This window comes from Phocoena sinus, chromosome 3 (assembly GCF_008692025.1).
Source record: "Phocoena sinus isolate mPhoSin1 chromosome 3, mPhoSin1.pri, whole genome shotgun sequence".
Taxonomy (NCBI): domain Eukaryota; kingdom Metazoa; phylum Chordata; class Mammalia; order Artiodactyla; family Phocoenidae; genus Phocoena; species Phocoena sinus.
Window position 1 is genome coordinate 54,425,673 of NC_045765.1, and position 20,686 is coordinate 54,446,358.

Genomic DNA, 20,686 nt, shown 5'->3' on the forward strand with positions numbered 1-20,686 from the left:
GGTCAATTATACTTCAAAAACAAACAAACTGGGCTTCCCTGATGGCACAGTGGTTGAGAGTCCGCCTGCCGATGCAGAGGACACGGGTTTGTGCCCCAGTCCGGGAAGATCCCACATGCCACGGAGCAGCTGGGCCTGTGAGCCGTGGCCACTGAGCCTGTGCCTCCAGAGCCTGTGCTCCGCAACAGGAGAGGCCACAACAGTGAGAGCCCTGCATACCACAAAAACAAACAAACAAACAAACTCATAGAAAAAGAGATCAGATTTGTGGTTACCAAAGGAGGGGGTGGGGGAGAGGGAGAATTGGATAAAGGTGGTTCCAAAATATTTAATTTTAAAAAGCAAGTGCTGAGGAACCAAGATGGTGGTGTAGAAGGACGTGCTCTCACTCCCTCTTATAAGAACACTAGAATCACAACTAGCTGCTGGACAATCATCCATAGGAAGACACTGGAACTCACCAAAAAAGATACCCCACATCCAAAGACAAAGGAGAAGCCACAGTGAGAAGGTAGGAGGGGCACAATCACAGTAAAATCAAATCCCATAACTGCTGGGTAGGTGACTCACAGACTGCAGAACACTTATACCACAGAAGTCCACCCACTGGAGTGAAGGTTCTGAGCCCCATGTCAGGCTTCCCAACCTGGGGGTCTGGCAACGAGAGGAGGAATTTCTAGAAAATCAGACTTTGAAGGCTAGTGGGATTTGATTGCAGGACTTCGACAGGACTGGGGGAAACATAGACTCCACTCTTGGAGGGCACACACAAAGTAGTGTGCGCATAGGGACCCAGGAGAAAGAGCAGTGACCCCAGGGGAGACTGAACCAGACCTGCCTGCTAGTGTTAGAGGGTCTCCTGCAGAGGCAGGGGGTGGCTGTGGCTCACTGTGGGGACAAGGACACTGGCAGCAGAAGTTCTGGGAAGTACTCCTTGGCGTGAGCCCTCCCAGAGTCTGTCATTAGCCCCACCAAAGAGCCCAGGTAGGCTGCAGTGTTGGGTCGCCTCAGGCCAAACAACCAACAGGGAGGGAACCCAGCCCCACCCATCAGCAGTCAAGAGGATTAAAGTTTTACTGAGCTCTGCCCACCAGAGCAACAGTCAGCTCTACCCACCACCAGTCCCTCCCATCAGGAAACTTGCACAAGCCTCTTAGATAGCCTCATCCACCAGAGGGCAGACAGCAGAAGCAAGAATTACAGTCCTGCAGCCTGTGGAACAAAAGCCACATTCACAGAAAGATAGACAAGATGAAAAGGCAGAGGGCTATGTACCAAATGAAGGAACAAGATAAAATCCCAGAAAAACAACTAAATGAAGTGGAGATAGGCAACCTTCCAGAAAAAGAATTCAGAATAATGATAGTGAAGATGATCCAGGACCTCAGAAAAAGAATGGAGGCAAAGATCGAGAAGATGCAAGAAATGTTTAACAAAGACTTACAAGAATTAAAGAACAAGCAAACAGAGATGAACAAAACAATAACTGAAATGAAAACTACACTAGAAGGAATCAATAGCAGAATAACTGAAGCAGAAGAACGGATAAGTGACCTGGAAGACAGAACGGGAGAATTCACTGCTGAGGAAGGGAATAAAGAAAAAAGAAGGAAAAGAAATGAAGACAGCCTAAGAGACCTCTGGGACAACATTAAACGCAACAACATTTGCATTATAGGGGTCCCAGAAGGAGAAGAGAGAGAGAGAGAACCAGATAAAATATTTGAAGAGATTACAGTCGAAAACTTCCATTACACGGGAAAGGAAATAGCCACCCAAGTCCAGGAAGCTCAGCGAGTCCCATACAGGCTAAACCCAAGAAGAAACACACCAAGACACATAGTAATTAAATTGGCAAAAATTAAAGACAAAGAAAACTTACTGAAACCAGCAAGGGAAAAACGACAAATAACATACAAGGGAACTCCCAAAAGGTTAACAGCTGATTTCTAAACAGAAACTCTACAAGTCAGAAGGGAGTGGCATGATATACTTAAAGTGATGTAGGGGAAGAACCTACAACCAAGATTACCCTACCCCGCAAGGATCTCATTCAGATTCGATGGAGAACTCAAAAGCTTTACAGACAAGCAAAAGCTAAGAGAATTCAGCACCACCAAACCAGCTCTACAAAAAATGCTAAAGGAACTTCTTTAAGTGGGAAACACAAGAGAAGAAAAGGACCTACAAAAACAAACCCATAACAATTAAGAAAATGGTCATAGGAACATACATATTGATAATTACCTTAAACGTGAATGGATTAAATGCTCCAACCAAAAGACACAGGCTTACTAAATGGATACAAAGACAAAACCCATATATATGCTATCTACAAGAGACCCACTTCAGACCTAGGGACATATACAGACTGAAAGTGAGGGGATGGAAAAAGATATTCCATGCAAATGGCAATCAAAAGAAAGCTGGAGTAGCAATACTCATATCAGATAAAATAGACTTTAAAATAAAGAATGTTACAAGAGACAAGGAAGGACACTACATAATGATCAAGGGATCAATCCAAGAAGAAGATATAACAATTGTAAATATATATGCACCCAACATAGGAGCACCTCAATACATAAGGCAACTGCTATAAAAGAGGAAATCGACAGTAACACAATAATAGTGGGGGACTTTAACACCTCACTTACACCAAAGGACAGATCATCCAAACAGAAAATAAATAAGGAAATAGAAGCTTTAAATGACACAATAGACCAGATAGATTTAATTGATATTTATAGGACATTCCATCCAAAAACAGCAGATTACACTTTCTTCTCAAGTGCGCACGGAACATTCTCCAGGATAGATCACACCTTGGGTCACAAATCAAGCCTCAGTAAATTTAAGAAAATTGAAATCATATCAAGTATCTTTTCTGACCACAACACTATGAGATTAGAAATCAATTACAGGGCAAAAAAACGTAAAAAACACAAACACATGGAGGCTAAACAATACGTCACTAAATAACCAAGAGATCACTGAAGAAATCAAAGAGGAAATCGAAAAATACCTAGAGACAAATGACAATGAAAAAACGACGATCCAAAACCTATGGGATACAGCAAAAGCAATTTAAGAGGGTAGTTTATAGCTATACAAGCCTACCTCAATAAAAAAGAAAAATCTCAAATAAACAATCTAACGTTACACCTAAAGGAACTAGAGAAAGAAGAACAAACAAAACCCAAAGTTAGCAGAAGGAAAGAAATCATAAAGATCAGAGCAGAAATAAATGAAATAGGAACAAAGAAAACAATAGCAAAGATCAATAAAACTAAAAGCTGGTTCTTTGAGAAGATAAACAAAATTGATAATCCATTAGCCAGAATCATCAAGAAAAAGAGGGAGAGGACTCAAATCAATAAAATTAGAAACGAAAAAGGAGAAGTTACAACAGACACTGCAGAAATACAAAGCATCCTAAGAGACTACTACAAGCAGCTCTATGCCAATAAAATGGACAACCTGGAAGAAATGGACAAATTTTTAGAAAGGTATAACCTTCCAAGACTGAACCAGGAAGAAATAGAAAATATGAACAGACCAATCACAAGTAATGAAATTGAAGCTGTGGTTAAAAATCTTCCAACAAAAAAAAGTCCCAGGGGGCTTCCCTGGTGGCGCAGTGGTTGAGAGCCCGCCTGCCGATGCAGGGGACACGGGTTCGTGCCCCGGTCCGGGAAGATCCCGCATGCCGCGGAGCGGCTGGGCCCGTGAGTCATGGCCGCTGAGCCTGCGCGTCCGGAGCCTGTGCTCTGCAACGGGAGAGGCCACAACAGTGAGAGGCCTGCGTACCGCAAAAAAAAAAAAAAAAAAAAAAAAAAAAAAAAAAAAAAAAAAAAGTCCCAGGACCAGATGGCTTCACAGGTGAATTCTATCAAACATTTAGAGAAGAGCTAACACCTATCCTTCTCAAACTCTTCCAAAGAATTGCAGAGGAAGGAACACTCCCAAACTCATTCTATGAGGCCACCATCACCCTGACACCAAAACCAGACAAAGATACTAAAAAAAAGAAAATTACATACCAATATCACTGATGAATATAGGTGCAAAAATCCTCAACAAAATACTAGCAAACAGAATCCAAAACACATTAAAAGGAGCATACACCATGATCAAGTGGGATTTATCCCAGGGATGCAAGGATTCTTCATAATATGCAAATCAATCAATGTGATACACCATATTAACAAATTGAAGAAGAAAAACCATATGATCATCTCAATAGATGCAGAAAAAGCTTCTGACAAAATTCAACACCCATTTATGATAAAAACTCTCCAGAAAGTGGGCAAAGAGGGATACTACCTCAACATAATAAAGGCCATATACGACAAACCCACAGCAAACATCATTCTCAATGGTGAAAAACTGAAAACATTTCCTCTAAGATCAGGAACAAAACAAGGATGTCCACTCTCACCACTATTATTCAACATAGTTTTGGACGTCCTAGCCATGGCAATCAGAGAAGAAATACAAATACAAGGAATACAAATTGGAAAAGAAGAAGTAAATCTGTCACTGTTTGCAGATGACATGATACTATACATAGAGAATCCTAAAGATGCCACCAGAAAACTACTAGAGCTAATCAATGAATTTGGTAAAGTTGCAGGATGCAAAATTAATGCACAGAAATCTCTTGCATTCCTATACACTAATGATGAAAAATCTGAAAGGGAAATTAAGGAAACACTCCCATTTACCATTCCAACAAAATGAATAAAATACCTAGGAATAAACCTACCTAGGGAGACAAAAGACCTGTATGCAGAAAACTATAAGACACTGATGAAAGAAATTAAAGATGATACAAACAGATGGAGAGATATACCATGTTCTTGGGTTGGAAGAATCAATATTGTGAAAATGACTATACTACCCAAAGCAATCTACAGATTCAATGCAATCCCTATAAAATTACCAATGGTTTTTTTTTTTTTTTTTTTTTTGCAGTACGCGGGCCTCTCACTGTTGTGGCCTCTCCCGTTGCAGAGCACAGGCTCCGGATGCGCAGGCCCAGCAGCCATGGCTCACGGGCCCAGCCGCTCCATGGCATGTGGGATCCTCCCAGACTGGGACACGAACCTGTGTCCCCTGCATCAGCAGGGCGACTCTCAACCACTGCACCACCAGGGAAGCCCTACCAATGGTATTTTTTACAGAACTAGAACAAAAAAATCTTAAAATTTGTATGGAGACACAAAAGACCCAGAATAGCCAAAGCAGTCTTGAGGGAGAAAGACAGAGCTGGAGGAATCAGACTCCCTGACTTCAGACTATACCACAAAGCTACAGTAATCAATACAATATGGTACTGGCACAAAAACAGAAACATAGATCAATGGAACAAGATAGAAAGCCCAGAGATAAACCCATGCACCTACGGTCAACTAATCTATGACAAAGGAGGCAAGGATATACAATGGAGAAAAGACAGTCTCTTCAATAAGTGGTGCTGGAAAAATTGGACAGCTACATGTAAAAGAATGAAATTAGAACACTCCCTAACACCATACACAAAAATAAACTCAAAATGGATTTGAGACCTAAATGTAAGACCAGACACTATAAAACTCTTAGAGGAAAACATAGGAAGAACACTCTTTGACATAAATCACAGCAAGATCTTTTTTGACCCACCTTCTAGAGTAATGGAAATAAAACCAAAAATAAACAAATGGGACCTACTGAAACTTCAAAGCTTCTGCACAGCAAAGGAAACCATAAACAAGACGAAAAGACAACCCTCAGAATGGGAGAAAATATTTGCAAATGAATCAACGGACAAAGGATTAATCTCCAAAATATATAAACAGCTCATGCAGCTCAATATTAAAGAAACAAACAACCCAATACAAAAATGGGCAGAAGACCTAAATAGACATTTCTCCAAAGAAGACATACAGATGTCCAAGAAGCACATGAAAAGCTGCTCAACATCACTAATTATTAGAGAAATACAAATCAAAACTACAATGAGGTATCACTTCACACCAGTTAGAATGGGCATCATCAGAAAATCTACAAGCAACAAATGCTGGAGAGGGTGTGGAGAAAAGGGAACCCTCTTGCACTGTTGGTGGGAGTGTAAACTGATACAGCCAGTATGGAGAACAGTATGGAGGTTCCTTGAAAAACTAAAAATAGAATTACCATATGATCCAGCAATCCCACTACTGGGCATATACCCAGAGAAAACCATAATTCAAAAAGACGCATGCACCCCAATGTTCATTGCAGCACTATTTACAATAGCCAGGTCATGGAAGCAACCTAAATGCCCATCGACAGATGAATGGATAAAGGAGTTGTGGTACATATATACAATGGAATATTACTCAGCCATAAAAAGGAACGAAATTGGGTAATTTGTTGAGACATGGATGGATCTAGAGACTGTCATACAGAGTGAAATAAGTCAGAAAGAGAAAAACAAATATCGTATATTAACGCATGTATGTGGAACCTAGAAAAATGGTACAGATGAACAGGTTTGCAGGGCAGAAGTTGGGACACAGATGTAGAGAACAAACATATAGACACTAAGGGGGGAAAGCCGCGGGGGGTGGGGATGGTGGTGTGTTGAATTGGGTGACTGGGATTGACATGTATACACTGATGTGTATAAAATTGATGACTAATAAGAACCTGCTGTATAAAAAAATAAATAAAATTCAAAAAAAAGAAAGCCCTCACTGTGAAAGCAACTTGAAACAAATGAACCTAACTCTGTGTAGTTGGTGGCATAACTACACAGAGACGAACTATTCCAAGATACTTTAAAACACAGTAACTTGTACAAGCCTAGTAAAATATACCTTACAAATGAAAAGAATGGCAAAAATATTAAACTGTTACTGTAATCACAATGTTGGTTTAATGCTGGTATTGTTTTCTAAGTGTGTTCTTTGAGTAGTGTGTGGTAATAAATTAGTAATTATGTTGATATAAATGAACACTGTTTGTTTGTTTGTTTTTGCGGTACGTGGGCCTCTCACTGTTGTGGCCTCTCCCGTTGCAGTGCAGAGGCTCCGGACGCGCAGGCTCAGCAGCCATGGCTCACGGACCTAGTCGCTCCGCGGCATGTGGGATCTTCCTAGACCGGGGCACGAACCCGTGTCCCCTGCATCGGCAGGCGGACTCTCAACCACTGCGCCACCAGGGAAGCCCAACACTGTGATTTTTGTTATGGGAGAAAGGAGATACAAATGTAAGAGTGATGAAATTAAGTAAAAACCTTATCGTTCTGAACTTGAACTGTAAAAATTAATATGAACTTGTGATTTATTTTACCTTTTAAAAAATGCATATCCCCTAGTTCACACCTAGAAACGCTGACTCAACCACGTAGGAATAAGCACACCTATTGTCCAGATTATATTTCTAAATACCATCTCCCACAAAAAAGAATTGAAGGATCTTTGTAGAATGGTTGATTCCAGGTCTGTGACAGGAAATTTACAAGATGGACTTGGGTATTTATAACACCAGAAGGCAGACATTCTCTTAAAAATGAATGAAATGAGCCTGTCACTGCAAGGAAAACAAGTGACAGTATTTGTTGCAAATGATAAAATTTAAGATTTTGAGTAAGAATCACAATTTTGGAAAACTTTTGTCTGCTACCATGAGCTTGTACCTTCCCAAAACTAAAAGACTGTCTGTCTGATGAGATCGATGGTGGTATTCACAAATGTGATTTTTTGTTATTGCATAATAAAATGTGTCCACATTTGGAAGATCTGTAGAGCTCAGTGAACCAATATTTCTCAAACAACCAATAAACCTGACTTAAAAAAAAGTATACAATGGAAGGGAGGGATGAATGGTCTAAGCATTTTAATATTCACTTCGTAGACTGTTCAGTATTCAATTATGACATTATATGGAAAAAAACAAATCTAGAACTTAAATTTTTAAAATGAGATACTAGCACACACCACTATAACAAAGAAAATGTAAAAGTCTGGTAATACTAATTATTCAAGAATGTGGAGTAACAAACTCTCAAGCGCTGCTGGCAGGAGAGGAACTTGGAACAACTAATTTGGGAACCTGTTGGCAGCATCTATTAAAGTTGCATACTCATACCACATAACCAAGCATTTTCTACTACTAGATACATAGTCATCAGAAATGCAAATATGTGCACCAAAAGACACAGAAAAAATGTTCATAGCAGAATTGTCCATAATAGCAAAAATAAACTTGAAAAAAATGTCCATCAGCAGAAAAATGGATAAATAAATTGTGATATATTCATACAATGTGACATACAGCAACTTAATGGATGGATTATTGCTATACACAGCAGGCCAGGTGATTGTCATATGTATGATATTGAATTAAATTAGCCAGACACAAAAACATAATCATACCATACGATTCTATTTTTATGATGTTGGAATTCATGATAATAGTTGTATTTCAGAAGGGAGTAAAGATAGAGGAGGCTGAGCGGGGCTCAGGGTGCTGGTAATGCTCTCCTACTTCTTTACCTCTGTGGTGATTACATGATTCTGTTGATTTTGAAATGTTCAGCACGTTATACATATACGATATATGAACTTTTATGTATGTTATACTTGAATTAAAAATTTTTTAAATATGATTTGCATGAAGCAGATCATACCATACTTAGGGGAATTTTTCAGCTTTAAATCCATATATTAAAAATAACAAAACCTGGGGGCTTCCCTGGTGGCGCAGTGGTTGACAGTCCGCCTGCCGATGCAGGGGACACGGGTTCGTGCCCCGGTCTGGGAAGATCCCACATGCCGCAGAGCGGCTGGGCCCGTGAGCCATGGCCGCTGAGCCTGCGCGTCCGGAGCCTGTGCTCCGCAACGGGAGAGGCCAGAACAGTGAGAGGCCCGCGTACCCCAAAAAAAAAAAAAAAAAAAAAAAAAAAAAAATAACAAAACCTGAAAAACAATAAGCTATATAAGAAGCTAGAAATCAAATAGCAAATGGAACATAAAGAAAATATTAGGAAGTAAATAATGTTTAAAGCAGAAATCAATTAAATAGAAAGCAAATATACAAGCAAGAGAATCCCAAAAGCCAAGTTAGTCCTTGAAAGGCTAATATAATAAGCTACTTCCAAGTCTAACCAGGAAAAATGAGAGGTGACAATAACATAAGATTGGAAAGAGGAATATCACTACAGATCCTGTAGATGTTACAAAGATCACAAAGAGGATATTATAAAAAACTTTATGCCAAAATATTTGAAAATTTACATAAAATTAACATATTTCTGGAAAAAGAGAATTCACAGAAATGAAACAAGAAGAATAAAAATATGAATATTTCTCTTACTAATAAAGAAATGTGATTTCATGATTTAAAACTTTCCCACAAAGAAAACTTAAGGCACAGAGAACATTCCTAGTGAATTCTACTAGATATTTAAGACAGAAATAACACCAATCTTAACAAACATGACCAGAGACTAGAAAAAAAGGAGAGGAAGAAAAAAACACTTCCAACTTGTTTAATAAGGCCAGCATAACCTTGATACCAAATCCTTAAAAGAAAGGAAAATGACATGCCAATCTCAAGTGATGAATTACAGATGCCGAAACCCACTATTAAGATGTCTTAATTGGTTGTTTTTATTTTGTATGAACATCATTTTGATTCTAAACAAAACAGCTGTAATCTTTGCTTAAAGATTCTAAGGAATAAACATAATGTGCCCGAATTCAGAGAGTACATTTTGTGGTATGTCAATAGAGCTCAGCTATGAAAACAGTATATGTGTACATGGCAAACAGATGACTCTAGGAACAGCCAACAATTTGGGTTGGGACAGAAAGGCTTTTCTCTTTCTCTGCAGCATAGGAGACAGCGTGACTGCATGTTCATTCCTAGATTCCAAGACAAGTTCTATGTTTATAGCTTGAGGAAGAAATTCTTATCCTAATTCTTTTTTATAAATGCAGTATAAAAGAGACATGTGGTTTCCTGACCCACTCTCATCTCATCAATTAAAATTGGGAACAAGGTGAATAACCACCTTTATCATTAAGTTTTGGTTTTAAAGAATAATCCTTACCAATAAATTCCTTTTTCCCATACTTTAATCAGAGTCCTAGATTGTGATTTATATTCATTTGACGTTCTGCCAAATGCTATTTCTGATATTCACATTACACGCATTTGAGCAATGTAAAAACTTCTTAGCAATTTAGTCTACCTTCATCCCAAGCCAGCTAAAGTGTACTTAGTCTCTGGAATATTATTGTTTCCCTCTAACTGCAAATATTGAAGGCAACAAAAATCAATAGGTCATTAACATTATCAGATGTTGCCAAAACTTTCCCACTCATACATCTCCCAAAAGCATTGCTTTTCTTTTTTCTACTCAAGTTATAACGCTCTTTTTCTCTCCTTTTCACTAGTTTGAGGTTTTTGCATTATACCGTGAATACTATTGTGCTATCTATTTACATATTATTTAATCTGAATATATATCATCTACCTTGCACGCTTCCTTAGTTACTGCACTCTAAAGTTTTTCGGCGTGTGGTTATCAGCTTCAAAGTCAAAATAGATATAAGGAAACATCCAATTAACCTATGGGAAAGTCTACTTAAGGAATATACGTTAGCAAATAAAAACACCCAGAATGCCAAAAACATTCTACCACTCTGTTAACAAACGACACTGCAAAGGGGAAATATTTTATACTCCATAGATCCTGGCAAAAGAGAAACTGCTTTAATCCCAGAAGAACAATACACTAATAAAACATTGGTATGTTTAAAATATAATTTTCATGTGGAATTTTTAATAAAGTCAGTTGTATGCTGTTGTGCGTTTTTGCTACATTAATATTTACTACCTTAAAAAAATTGCCAATGCAACTAATTTTAAATAGTAGAGTTTACACCTCAGATACCATCTAAAAAATTAAATTGTCTATCAAGAATTTTTTTTTTTTTTTTTTGGCGGCACACGGGCCTCTCACTGTTGTGGCCTCTCTGGTTGCGGAGCACAGGCTCCGGACGCACAGGCTCAGCGGCCATGGCTCACGTGCCGAGCCGCGGAGTATCTTCCCGGACCGGGGCACGAACCTGTGTCCCCTGCATCGGCAGGCGGACTCTCAACCACTGCACCACCAGGGAAGCCCTATCAAGAATTTTAACAGAAAAAATTGCCATGAAACTCGTGTTGTCTACTTGTTGCACAGTGGGTCAATTTTGGTTATATCTGTTAAATATTAACAAAGAAGAGATATAGATAAAAGGTTTTCCTGAATTTTTTTTTCTTCCTGAATTTCTTAAGTTAATTTTTTTTAGTATTGTAAATTATACTAACATACACTCTAAACTAAAATAAGACAGAGAGCTTAGAGTTAGAACAAAATATAAACACATATGCATCAACATGATTCTGTGTGACTCAGGCACACAGTTAAAATTATGAAATTTCACACTTTTCAAAGGATATATGTTTTATAAAACTGAAGCAACAAATGCCTTATTTCTAGAATTCTGTAGTTGTTCTTAAGGCATTCAGTGAACACTATGATAAGCATTCTTTTCTAAAGAATCAAGATTGGATCAATATGCACTTGGATAGGAAGAAGTAAATAATAAATGCCTGTGTTGAATTACAAATACTACAGCTTTACAGAGGTTATTTTCCCCATGTTTTTATACATCAAACTTTCTATATATATGAGGAATTATCCAGCCCACAAAAATTAACAGACAATGAACAACCTAAAAAGCGAAATATCAACAATGATGGAAAAAGACTGTCCAACTGGATGAGTGAGATGGCACAATAGCCCTGCACGTCTAAACAGTATATCTCTGTTACTTTATCACTCACATAAGTTTAAAAATTCTGTGGCAGGGGACATTTTCCTCTGTTATTAACTACATTTTTTTTCCTTTTAAGTAGATAATTTTCCTTCTAACTCTCAGATCCATTGATCTTCTTATCACTTACTTATGTTTCCTTTGTAGTCTAGTCAAAATGTTTCTCTCAAACAATTCCTGATTCTCAAACTGCATAGACATTGCTGGTATCCTTATCTCTCCTTGTTACAGAAAGCAATGAAATAAAAGAAATAAATGGTGAATTTTCTTAATAGAGTTTATACACTGTGTTTTGATACCTGAAATACTAACATTTTGTGCACCAATTTTCTCCCTTAAAATTAACTGCATTTTAATTTTCATTCACTGCAAAGTTCACAGTGTTATGATGTGCATCCCTACTAATCACTTTGTTATCTACAGGAACTGGACTCTTATTTAACCCCAGAATACAGCACTGAGATTTCTCATGCTAGCTCTAGGACCAGAAAATCCCTGTTGTGTTGTTTCATGATTATATATCATAAGGAAGAAAATAATATGTTTGAAAATAGCCTTTAAACTGTTAACTATATATACACGTAGAGATAAAAGTTAAGTTAAAGTTTTTCCCTCTATGTTGAAGAGTGTTTCCAGCCAATTAATATATTCACAAATTTAATTATTCATTCATCAGCAAGTATTTACTAATCATATATATTGGATTCCATTATATCATGTGTGAATATTAATTATGCAAAATTATAATGGATGCAAATCTATTTTATTTGCAGTTAACATAATTATTTGAAGGAAAATAACTTATCCAATTTTCTCTCTTATTACCTAGAAGAGTAGAACATTCCCTTCGCTCCCTTCCCTAATTTCTGCACAACCTTTCTCTTGTATCCATGATCTCCATGAGAAGTTGGAAAGTAATATTGTAAAATTGCTAAGCCAATTGCTCCCACTCCACTCAGAAAGTTTTGAAATGCCAAACAGATAAACTGAGGTATAATTTAATTTTATTAGATGCATTACTCCCAAATATGGTATTTACTTACTTCTAAGTATACTGGTTTCTAAAGTAATAAGAATATTAAATCCAAGTTGAATGGACTTTGAATGGTAAGTGCACCTTTGAACACACAAATGTTTCTGACATAACAATTACTCATCTGTCTTCTTTGTGAAATATATCAATAAGAACACAAAATAAGAGGTTGTCAAGTCCTATACCAAATCATCTTATCTTCTTTCTGTCAGTACAAATAGGTGTTTTGAGATATGCCTAGAATTTTTATGTACTTACAAACACTGTGTGGAACTATTAGCTGTGTTTTGGAGCATCATTCTAAAAAAAGACTACTTTGTCAAAACGGGGCTCATTGTAAAATATAGCCTAGAGAGTATGCTGCATTTTATTAAACGGTATAGCATTCACAATCCAATTCAACAGCTATCTCTACCACAAAGCTTCCTATGATTTCCTCCTCCCTGCCTAGATGTTCTCTCATGTTATCTCTCTCCCTTCTTTGAACATCCACTGCAATTTACTTTTACATGTTTTAGGTTATCATCATTTTTAAATCATGTATTGTAATGGTTTGAATAAACGTCTCATCGTCCATGATATTAAGTTTGTATTACACAAAGACTCTTACATAATTTTCATTCTCACCTTAGGAATCAGAATGCCTTACACATATCTGTTGCTCAAAATACTTCTAATGAAGGGATATTTGCTTTAAGTAATTCCTTAAAGAAATTCGTAAAAGGAATTATTTAAAGACACCCCAGGGGAATTCCCTGGTGGCACAGTGGTTAAGAATGCACCTGCCAATGCAGGGGACACAGGTTCAAGCCCTGGTCCGGGAAGATCCCACATGCCGCGGAGCTACGAAGCCCATGCGCCACAACTACTAGAGCCTGTGCTCTAGAGCACTGAGCCCGTGTGCCACAACTACTGAAGCCTGCATGCCTAGAGCCTGGGCTCTGCAACAAGAGAAGCCACCGCAATGAGAAGTACGCGCACTGAAACAAAGAGTAGCCCTTGCTCACCACAACTAGAGAAAGCCCACGAGCAGCAACAAAGACCCAACACAGCCAAAAATAAGTAAATAAAAATAAATATTTTTTTAAAAGACCCGCCAGGTTGTTTATTACCTGTACCAGAAACTTTGGTGCTTTTTTAAAAATTTTAGACCTTTATGCTATATTATTTTAGTTGTTCTGTAATAGGTTTGAATTTCTTACCTTGCTTTCTCAAAAATAAACTGTAACCTTCTTGAGGCCAAGGTCAGTCTCTTTTAACGCCTATATCTTCCCAGAATCCTTAGCACAGGGGATGCTAAGCAGGAGCATTCCATTCATTGGATTAAATGTTGCCAAAGGCTCGTCTAAGAAACATTTCAGAAATAGCTAGTGGTCATTTCCTGGTCAAGGGAATCAAATCTCATAAAATTTGCTTACCACGGCATTTACATTTGCATGATCCCCTTTCCTATTGTGAATCTGAATACAGGATATTGGCACATTCAGTTCTATCCCAGAGGCCAAATTTCTCAGGTCAGCAGCAGTGTATTCCCCACGCAACAGCAAACTGTTATTGTCAGAACCAAGTCCCAGAGAGGCCCGACAGAGGTAGGTCTGAGAAAGTCTTTCGACTGTAGTGACATCTATTGTGGCAGATGTCATGCAAGGATTCAAAGCCATCTTGCTCCCATATCTCAAATCCTCTGGAGAGCGACAGCAGCTCTGAGAGCAACAACCTGGGATCTGGCTCAACTTGCTACTCACAAAGAAAAGTAAGCACCCCAGAAATAAAAAGGAAATACAGGCCAGAGCAATTACTAAATACAGGTTCTGGGCAGAAAGGTTCCCGCCTTTTTCCCAGCCATCTTCAAAGTCTGGAAGGACCCGAGGGACAGAGTTGCTCAACAGAACGCCCAGTGTGACAGAGGTGGAAAGTGATGGGTCTCCATGGTCCCGAACCACTACCACCACCCTCTGTTTAACTGCATCAGTGGGAAGAACTAAGCGAGCAGTATGGAGCTCTCCCATACTGGCTGAAATTCTAAAAAGGCTCGAGTCAGAAGCCTGAGAGATGTGGTAAGAAAGCCAAGCATTGGAGCCACCCACTGTCTGCATCCTCTGCTACCACTTTTGTGACCAGGTGTCCTGTTCTGGCAGAGTGGGGCACAATTTCCACCGGGACAGAGCCATTTCTGGGCAAGGGAAACAAGATGACTGGAGCATTGTCGTTCCTGTCTCCCACAAACAAGTTCACAGTCACTGTTGCACTTCTGGGAGGAATGCCACCATCCTGGGCTTCCACTTGGAAGTGACACTCCCTGAGCTGCTCAAAGTCAAAGGAAATTTTGGCAGTGATAGCCCCACTGGAGGAATCTACTGCCACCAAGTTAGAGGCTGCCTGCCCTTCAGAGATAATATCCAACAGCTCATAAAAGATGACACCATTCTTCCCCAGATCTGGGTCCTGGTCAAACTCACATCCTAGGGAGGTCCCAGGGCCATTGTTTTCTGCCACAAGAAGTTCCTGTTTCGGTTGAGGAAAGTTTGGTGTATTGTCGTTCACATCAGCAACTGACACAGTCAGTGTCCTGCGGGTGCTAAGTGGGGGCGAGCCACCATCTAAGGCGGTGATCAGGACCTGGTATTCACTGATCTGCTCCCGGTCCAACGGCCCACCAGTCAGCAAGCTGTAGTAGTTGTCAAAGGAAGCCTTCAGCTTAAAAGGGCCTCCAGCGGACATGCTACAAACGACCTTACCATTGGGACCAAGGTCCTCATCCCTTACACTGAGAGCAATCACTGTGCCAGCGGCGGTGTCCTTGGAAACTGGACTGGAGAAAGTGGGGTGGTTCACATAGGGATCGTGATCGTTCACATCAGTCACTTCCACCAGCAGTTTGGCGGTGCTGGCTAGACCGAAGGCGCCTTCATCCCTCGCCTCGATGTATGCCTCCAACAGCGTTTCAGGCGGACCTAGTGAAGCAGCTACCCGCAATTCCCCATTTCTAGGGTGCACGTGAAAGTGGTGTCGCAGCTTTGCCTGCGTGCTATTGCTTAAGGAGTACCGGATTTCCCCATTGGAGCCTTCATCCGGGTCCGAGGCTTGAACTCGGAATAACACAGTCCCGTTGGGGGGACTCTGGCACCTTGGTGCGGTATACTGAGCGCTCAAATACAGGTGCATTGTCGTTTGTGTCCACCACGACGATGGTGACTTGTGCGTCTCCGGAGCGCGCCGGCGACCCGCCGTCCCGGAGTGAGCACCAGCCGGTGGGTGGCACGCTGCTCCCGATCCAGCCCTTTCTCCAATACCAACTCCGGGTATTCGCTGCCGTCGACCCGCGCACGACCCCATGTCCAGGCGAAAGTGCTGGCTGGGGCTCAGGCTGTAGCTTAGCACCCCATTGCTTCCCTCGTTGGCATCTTGGGCATTAGGGAGAGTAAAACGGGCTCCGGCATCAGGAACTCGGGAATGTGCAACTGCACGTCGCCGGCAGGGAAGTGAGGCGAGTTGTCGTTGGTGTCCAGGACGTGAACGTGAATATTGTGCAGCTCCAGCGGGTCCTCCAGCACCAGCTCATAGGTCAGAACGCAGGCAGCTTTGTCCCCGCACAGCCGTTCGCGATCCGCCGGCTCTCTGACCACCAAGCTTCCGCTGGCCAGATCGACCTCGAAGTAGGGCTCGCCGTGGCTGGAAAGGAAGCGAAAGTTCCGCAAGGACAGAGCGGCCGCTGACAGCCTCAAGTCCTGAGCAACACTGCCTACGGCTACGCCCCGTTCGGTCTCCTCCGACACGGAGTATTCGAGCTGTCCCGCCGCAGAGCCGCAGAAGACCCACAAACACAGAACCGCCACCCTCCAGCCCACCATCCTCCCTCCCTCTCGGCGTCCTCGTTCCACCAGCGGTGACCCGGGACCATGCTCCGGACTCCCGGAGATCACAAGCCGTGGTTTTAAAAAAGAAAAAAACGAGGGCCGACCGGCCGCTGCTGCCGACTGGAGGTGCAGAGACCGCCGACGTTCGCCTTCCGAATACCGGAATTGCCCGGGGCCGGCCGGCTGCGAGCTAGGCTTGCTAGACTGGAGGCTTGGCAGCCGTCTGGGAAAGCGGAGCGGACCGGGTGCGGAGGAGTGCAGCGCCGCCTAGGGGTGCAGAGACGAGGTAAACCGCCGGCGTTGGGGAAGCGCGGTCTCCGTTCCCAGCTAGCTGGGATCTCGCCCCGCGCCCTGGCAGCGAGCGCGGGGCGGGGCTAGGAAGACGCCCCCAACAACTAATACGCCTTCCCTTAAACGGCGTTTCCTAGCCCTGAGACCGCCGCGGTCTTAATGTCCACAACCTCTCCCTGAAGGTTGAGGTTGTACTGGGGCTGAGGTCGGCTGGCGTTTCTCCGCGACTGCTTGAAAGCGGAGCGTCGGGTCCCGGGTACTCGGACCCACTGACTCCCTACATTGCCCGCGGAGAGGGCGGAACTCCGACAGGAACCGCGGGGCGGAGGCGCTGATAGGCGGAACCGTGACCGTGAACCACGACACCTTCGAGGCTTAAGGAAACAGGAGCCCACAAAGCAAGTGCTGGGATGCATTCCGTGCTGGATTCTCAGCCTCTCCGCTGCGGGTTTAAGTCTCTTCCTGCACCTTCTTATATCCCGGGAGCTGCCAAGATTTCAGTAGAGGCTACCAGCGAGAGGCAGATTGGGAAGCTTCCCCGGGATTCTCGCTTTTCAAGACACAAAAGTGTGCGAGCTCAATTCCGGTTCCACGTTTCCGCTTTTTTGCGGATCAGCAGTTTCTCGTTCCCCAGGAGGCCCTAGTGGGAGTGCTTTGCAAGCGGCCCCCGACGCTGTGGGCGAGGGAGGAGGTTAGCACCAAAAACTCAGAAAGATTGACAACTCATCCCCAAACAGGACGTGCAAAGTGAAGGGGAGAGAAAGTACTGAGATACTTTACAGAGTGTGACCAGAAAACTGTTCTGCAAATTTGCTCTCTGTAAATGTTTAGAAAACAGCACTGAGGTGGGGTAAGAACTGGCTTGATACCCATAAATTCTCCAGCTTTGTTTTTTGGCCGGTCTTCTGCACGGAAATCGGGACAGTGATCTGTTTTAAGAAAAACAGCTCTTGGCCGCAATAAATACTGCCAGATTCCACCTAGCACCCAATAACCAGTGGCTTCTCCAGAGAGGGAGGAGAGCTGAAAAAGAGACTGACATTAAACACTAAATTCCTCACTCAAATCCTTCTTTTAATACAATTGTAGTGTCCAAAGGCCCAGGAACCAAAATTTGAAAGACAAAAGCCAAATAGAGATAAAGAATTGAAGCTTTCAGGGCATTATATTTCCTGGTCAGAAAACTGCCTAAAAGTATCAATAATTATTGAAGTTGAGTACAGGATACGTGGGGTTAATTACACAATTCTCTCAACTTTAGTGTATGTTTGAATATTTCTCTAATAATTTTTTAAATTGTCAGTTAAAATGGAGGTGGGGGCAGGAGTAGATAGGCAGCTCCAGCTTTCTGGTTTTAAGACTAAAAGTGGGATTGGTAACTTCAGTGTGCCACTAAGAACCAGTCTCCTCTGACCATCACAAACCCATTCCTTATTTCTTCCAAGGAAGTAGGGGCAGGCTGCCACATAAGGCAATGTAAGTATATAGTAAATGCCCCTGACTAATTTGTCTTTCCGAACTAGGGAACCAAAAAAATCATTGACGCCGAGTCTTGAATAAAATTAAAGCGAGAAACCTGTCAGCCCGTTGAAATGTTGTTTGGTAGAGTCATAAGCATAGCCATCACTGGGGAATCCTCATTAGGATGTGAAATAACTAATAAAAATTGAATTGGTTCCTCACCAAATTTCAGAACCAAAACTGATTTTCTACTTCAGTGTGAGAGATTATTAGGATTTGCATTTTCTCAATTTAATGCTGCTAACCAAGCTAACTGCTTTGGGGTAAAAGGTTATACTTTTCGCTTTTCCATTAGCAGCAGATGAAATGCACCTGGAGAGATGTACTCAACTTTTGGAAGGCCCGTGAATTTTATACCTGCGATCAAGCTTCTTCTTATCCCGGGTTTAGGAGGATAGCGAGGCAGGAGGTAGATGGGCTCCAGGCTAGACATTTACAACTAGCCTCCTGCTCACACTTCCTGGGGTTAGAAGAAGATGGGCTCCAGGCCGGACATTCATCACCAGCCCCCTGTTTACATCATATACAAGAGACAAACGGGCTCCAGAACTACATATTTATGACCGGACTCCAGTCTATATTTCGAGATCTGCACCTTGATGTAAAAACCAGCAACAGAAATAGGATAAATAACTGGACATTGGACATTTTTATGGCAGGGACCGAGTGGGACTAAACCCTGTTAAAAGATCAAGAGTTCATACATTTCCCATCCTTGGGGCAAGGGAAATATTGCACATGCTTAGAAAAGGCTCCTTGGGGGTCAAAAGGGAGGGGGCACCACCCCATAATATGTGATGCTAAGGCCATCCCATAGCCTCTGGGCTGTTGTGCACGCATGTTGGGGAGGGTCCTAAGGCAGGGCAGGTGTGGAAAAAGAAACCAGATAATTGGCCAAAGGTAAACAAAGACCCAGAAGAACTGCCCTATATAGATAACTTAACCACCTCTTTACTGAACTCCTCATTAAGGAGGGCACCTACACCCTTTCTCTCTGGGTGTGCATCTCTGCCTTGCTTCTATCTTAACTAAACAAACTGTGCTCTCCCACTTGTTGTTGTGCTGTGTCTCTAATAATAAACTTTGTACCTGTTTTTACAGTTTTGCCTCTGTGAGAAATGCATTTTTCACTGGGAGCAAGAGCCAGGGGGTGTGGCAGCTAGGATTCCTGGTTTTCATCCAGGCTAGCCACGTTCAATTCCTGGGCAAGGAATTAAGATCTCGCTTCACGCCATCACTCACTTCTGCCTCTCCGAGATCAATAGGATGTGTGGGTGTGGATTAGGAAGTGGGGAGAAAGGAAAACACATACTGAGAATCAGCATGGAAAATCCTGACAAAAACTCTCCCCCATTCACACACTTCTCAGACTTTTGGCTTCCCTTTTCTCCTGTTTCTGTTTAAACTGCCACTGATGTTTATTTTGAAAAGATTTAATTAGTCTCACGAATAAGTAGATAGAGCTCTCCTAGTAGAATTTGTCCCACCATCTGGCTCCCTATCTTTAGGCATAACCGGGATTTGTGGGAACGTGGTATTTACTGACATAAACTGGAGTTTGTGGGAAAGCAATATTTGCTCATATAAACTGGGATCTGTGGGAAAGCAACATTTAGGAGATACTTGGGATATTTGGATATCCCAAATATGAGAAAGTCTCAAGACTTTTTTGTTTTGTATAAGATTGCTAGGTGAATAAAATCGTAAATTAACAAAACTTCTCTTTAGCAGAACCTTTCCTTTCTAATATTTCATTTGGCCAGTTTATGGCATTTTCCATAGTGTCTCCTAATTCAAAGATTTTCAAGCTTTTAATTAGGTGGAAGTGCAAGTTTAAGTGGACTCTGTGCAAAAACATTGTTCTGATTTCTGCTTGGGTTCTATTGCAAAGACTGTTATTATAAAGCTCTCCCACCAAACTTGGCCGTAATCTGGAAATTCAAGAGATTTCTAGCCATAATGCATAAGTTCATATTAGAGATATTGAAGCCAAACAGGAGAATAATCTGAATACCCACCAAAGAGTTTGTCAGCAAAAGGATACTGTACTTTAAGATTTTCTTAGTGCTTAAGATTATTCCCTGGGAGTATGTTATGTACTTATGGGAACTAAATTGAAAGACTGGACA

General features: G+C 41.5%; 2 protein-coding genes across 5 annotated transcripts in view; both read right to left on the minus strand.

The window, feature by feature from the left end:
- Positions 1–20,686, minus strand: part of LOC116750459 (protocadherin alpha-C2) — a 159,156-nt gene that overhangs the window by 63,920 nt on the left and 74,550 nt on the right. The window lies entirely within an intron of this gene.
- PCDHAC1 (protocadherin alpha subfamily C, 1) lies at positions 14,283–16,739 on the minus strand. Its single transcript, XM_032625138.1, is given in 6 exon segments — positions 14,283–14,969; positions 14,971–16,003; positions 16,005–16,124; positions 16,126–16,211; positions 16,213–16,322; positions 16,325–16,739. Coding segments are annotated over 6 exon segments (2,451 nt in total).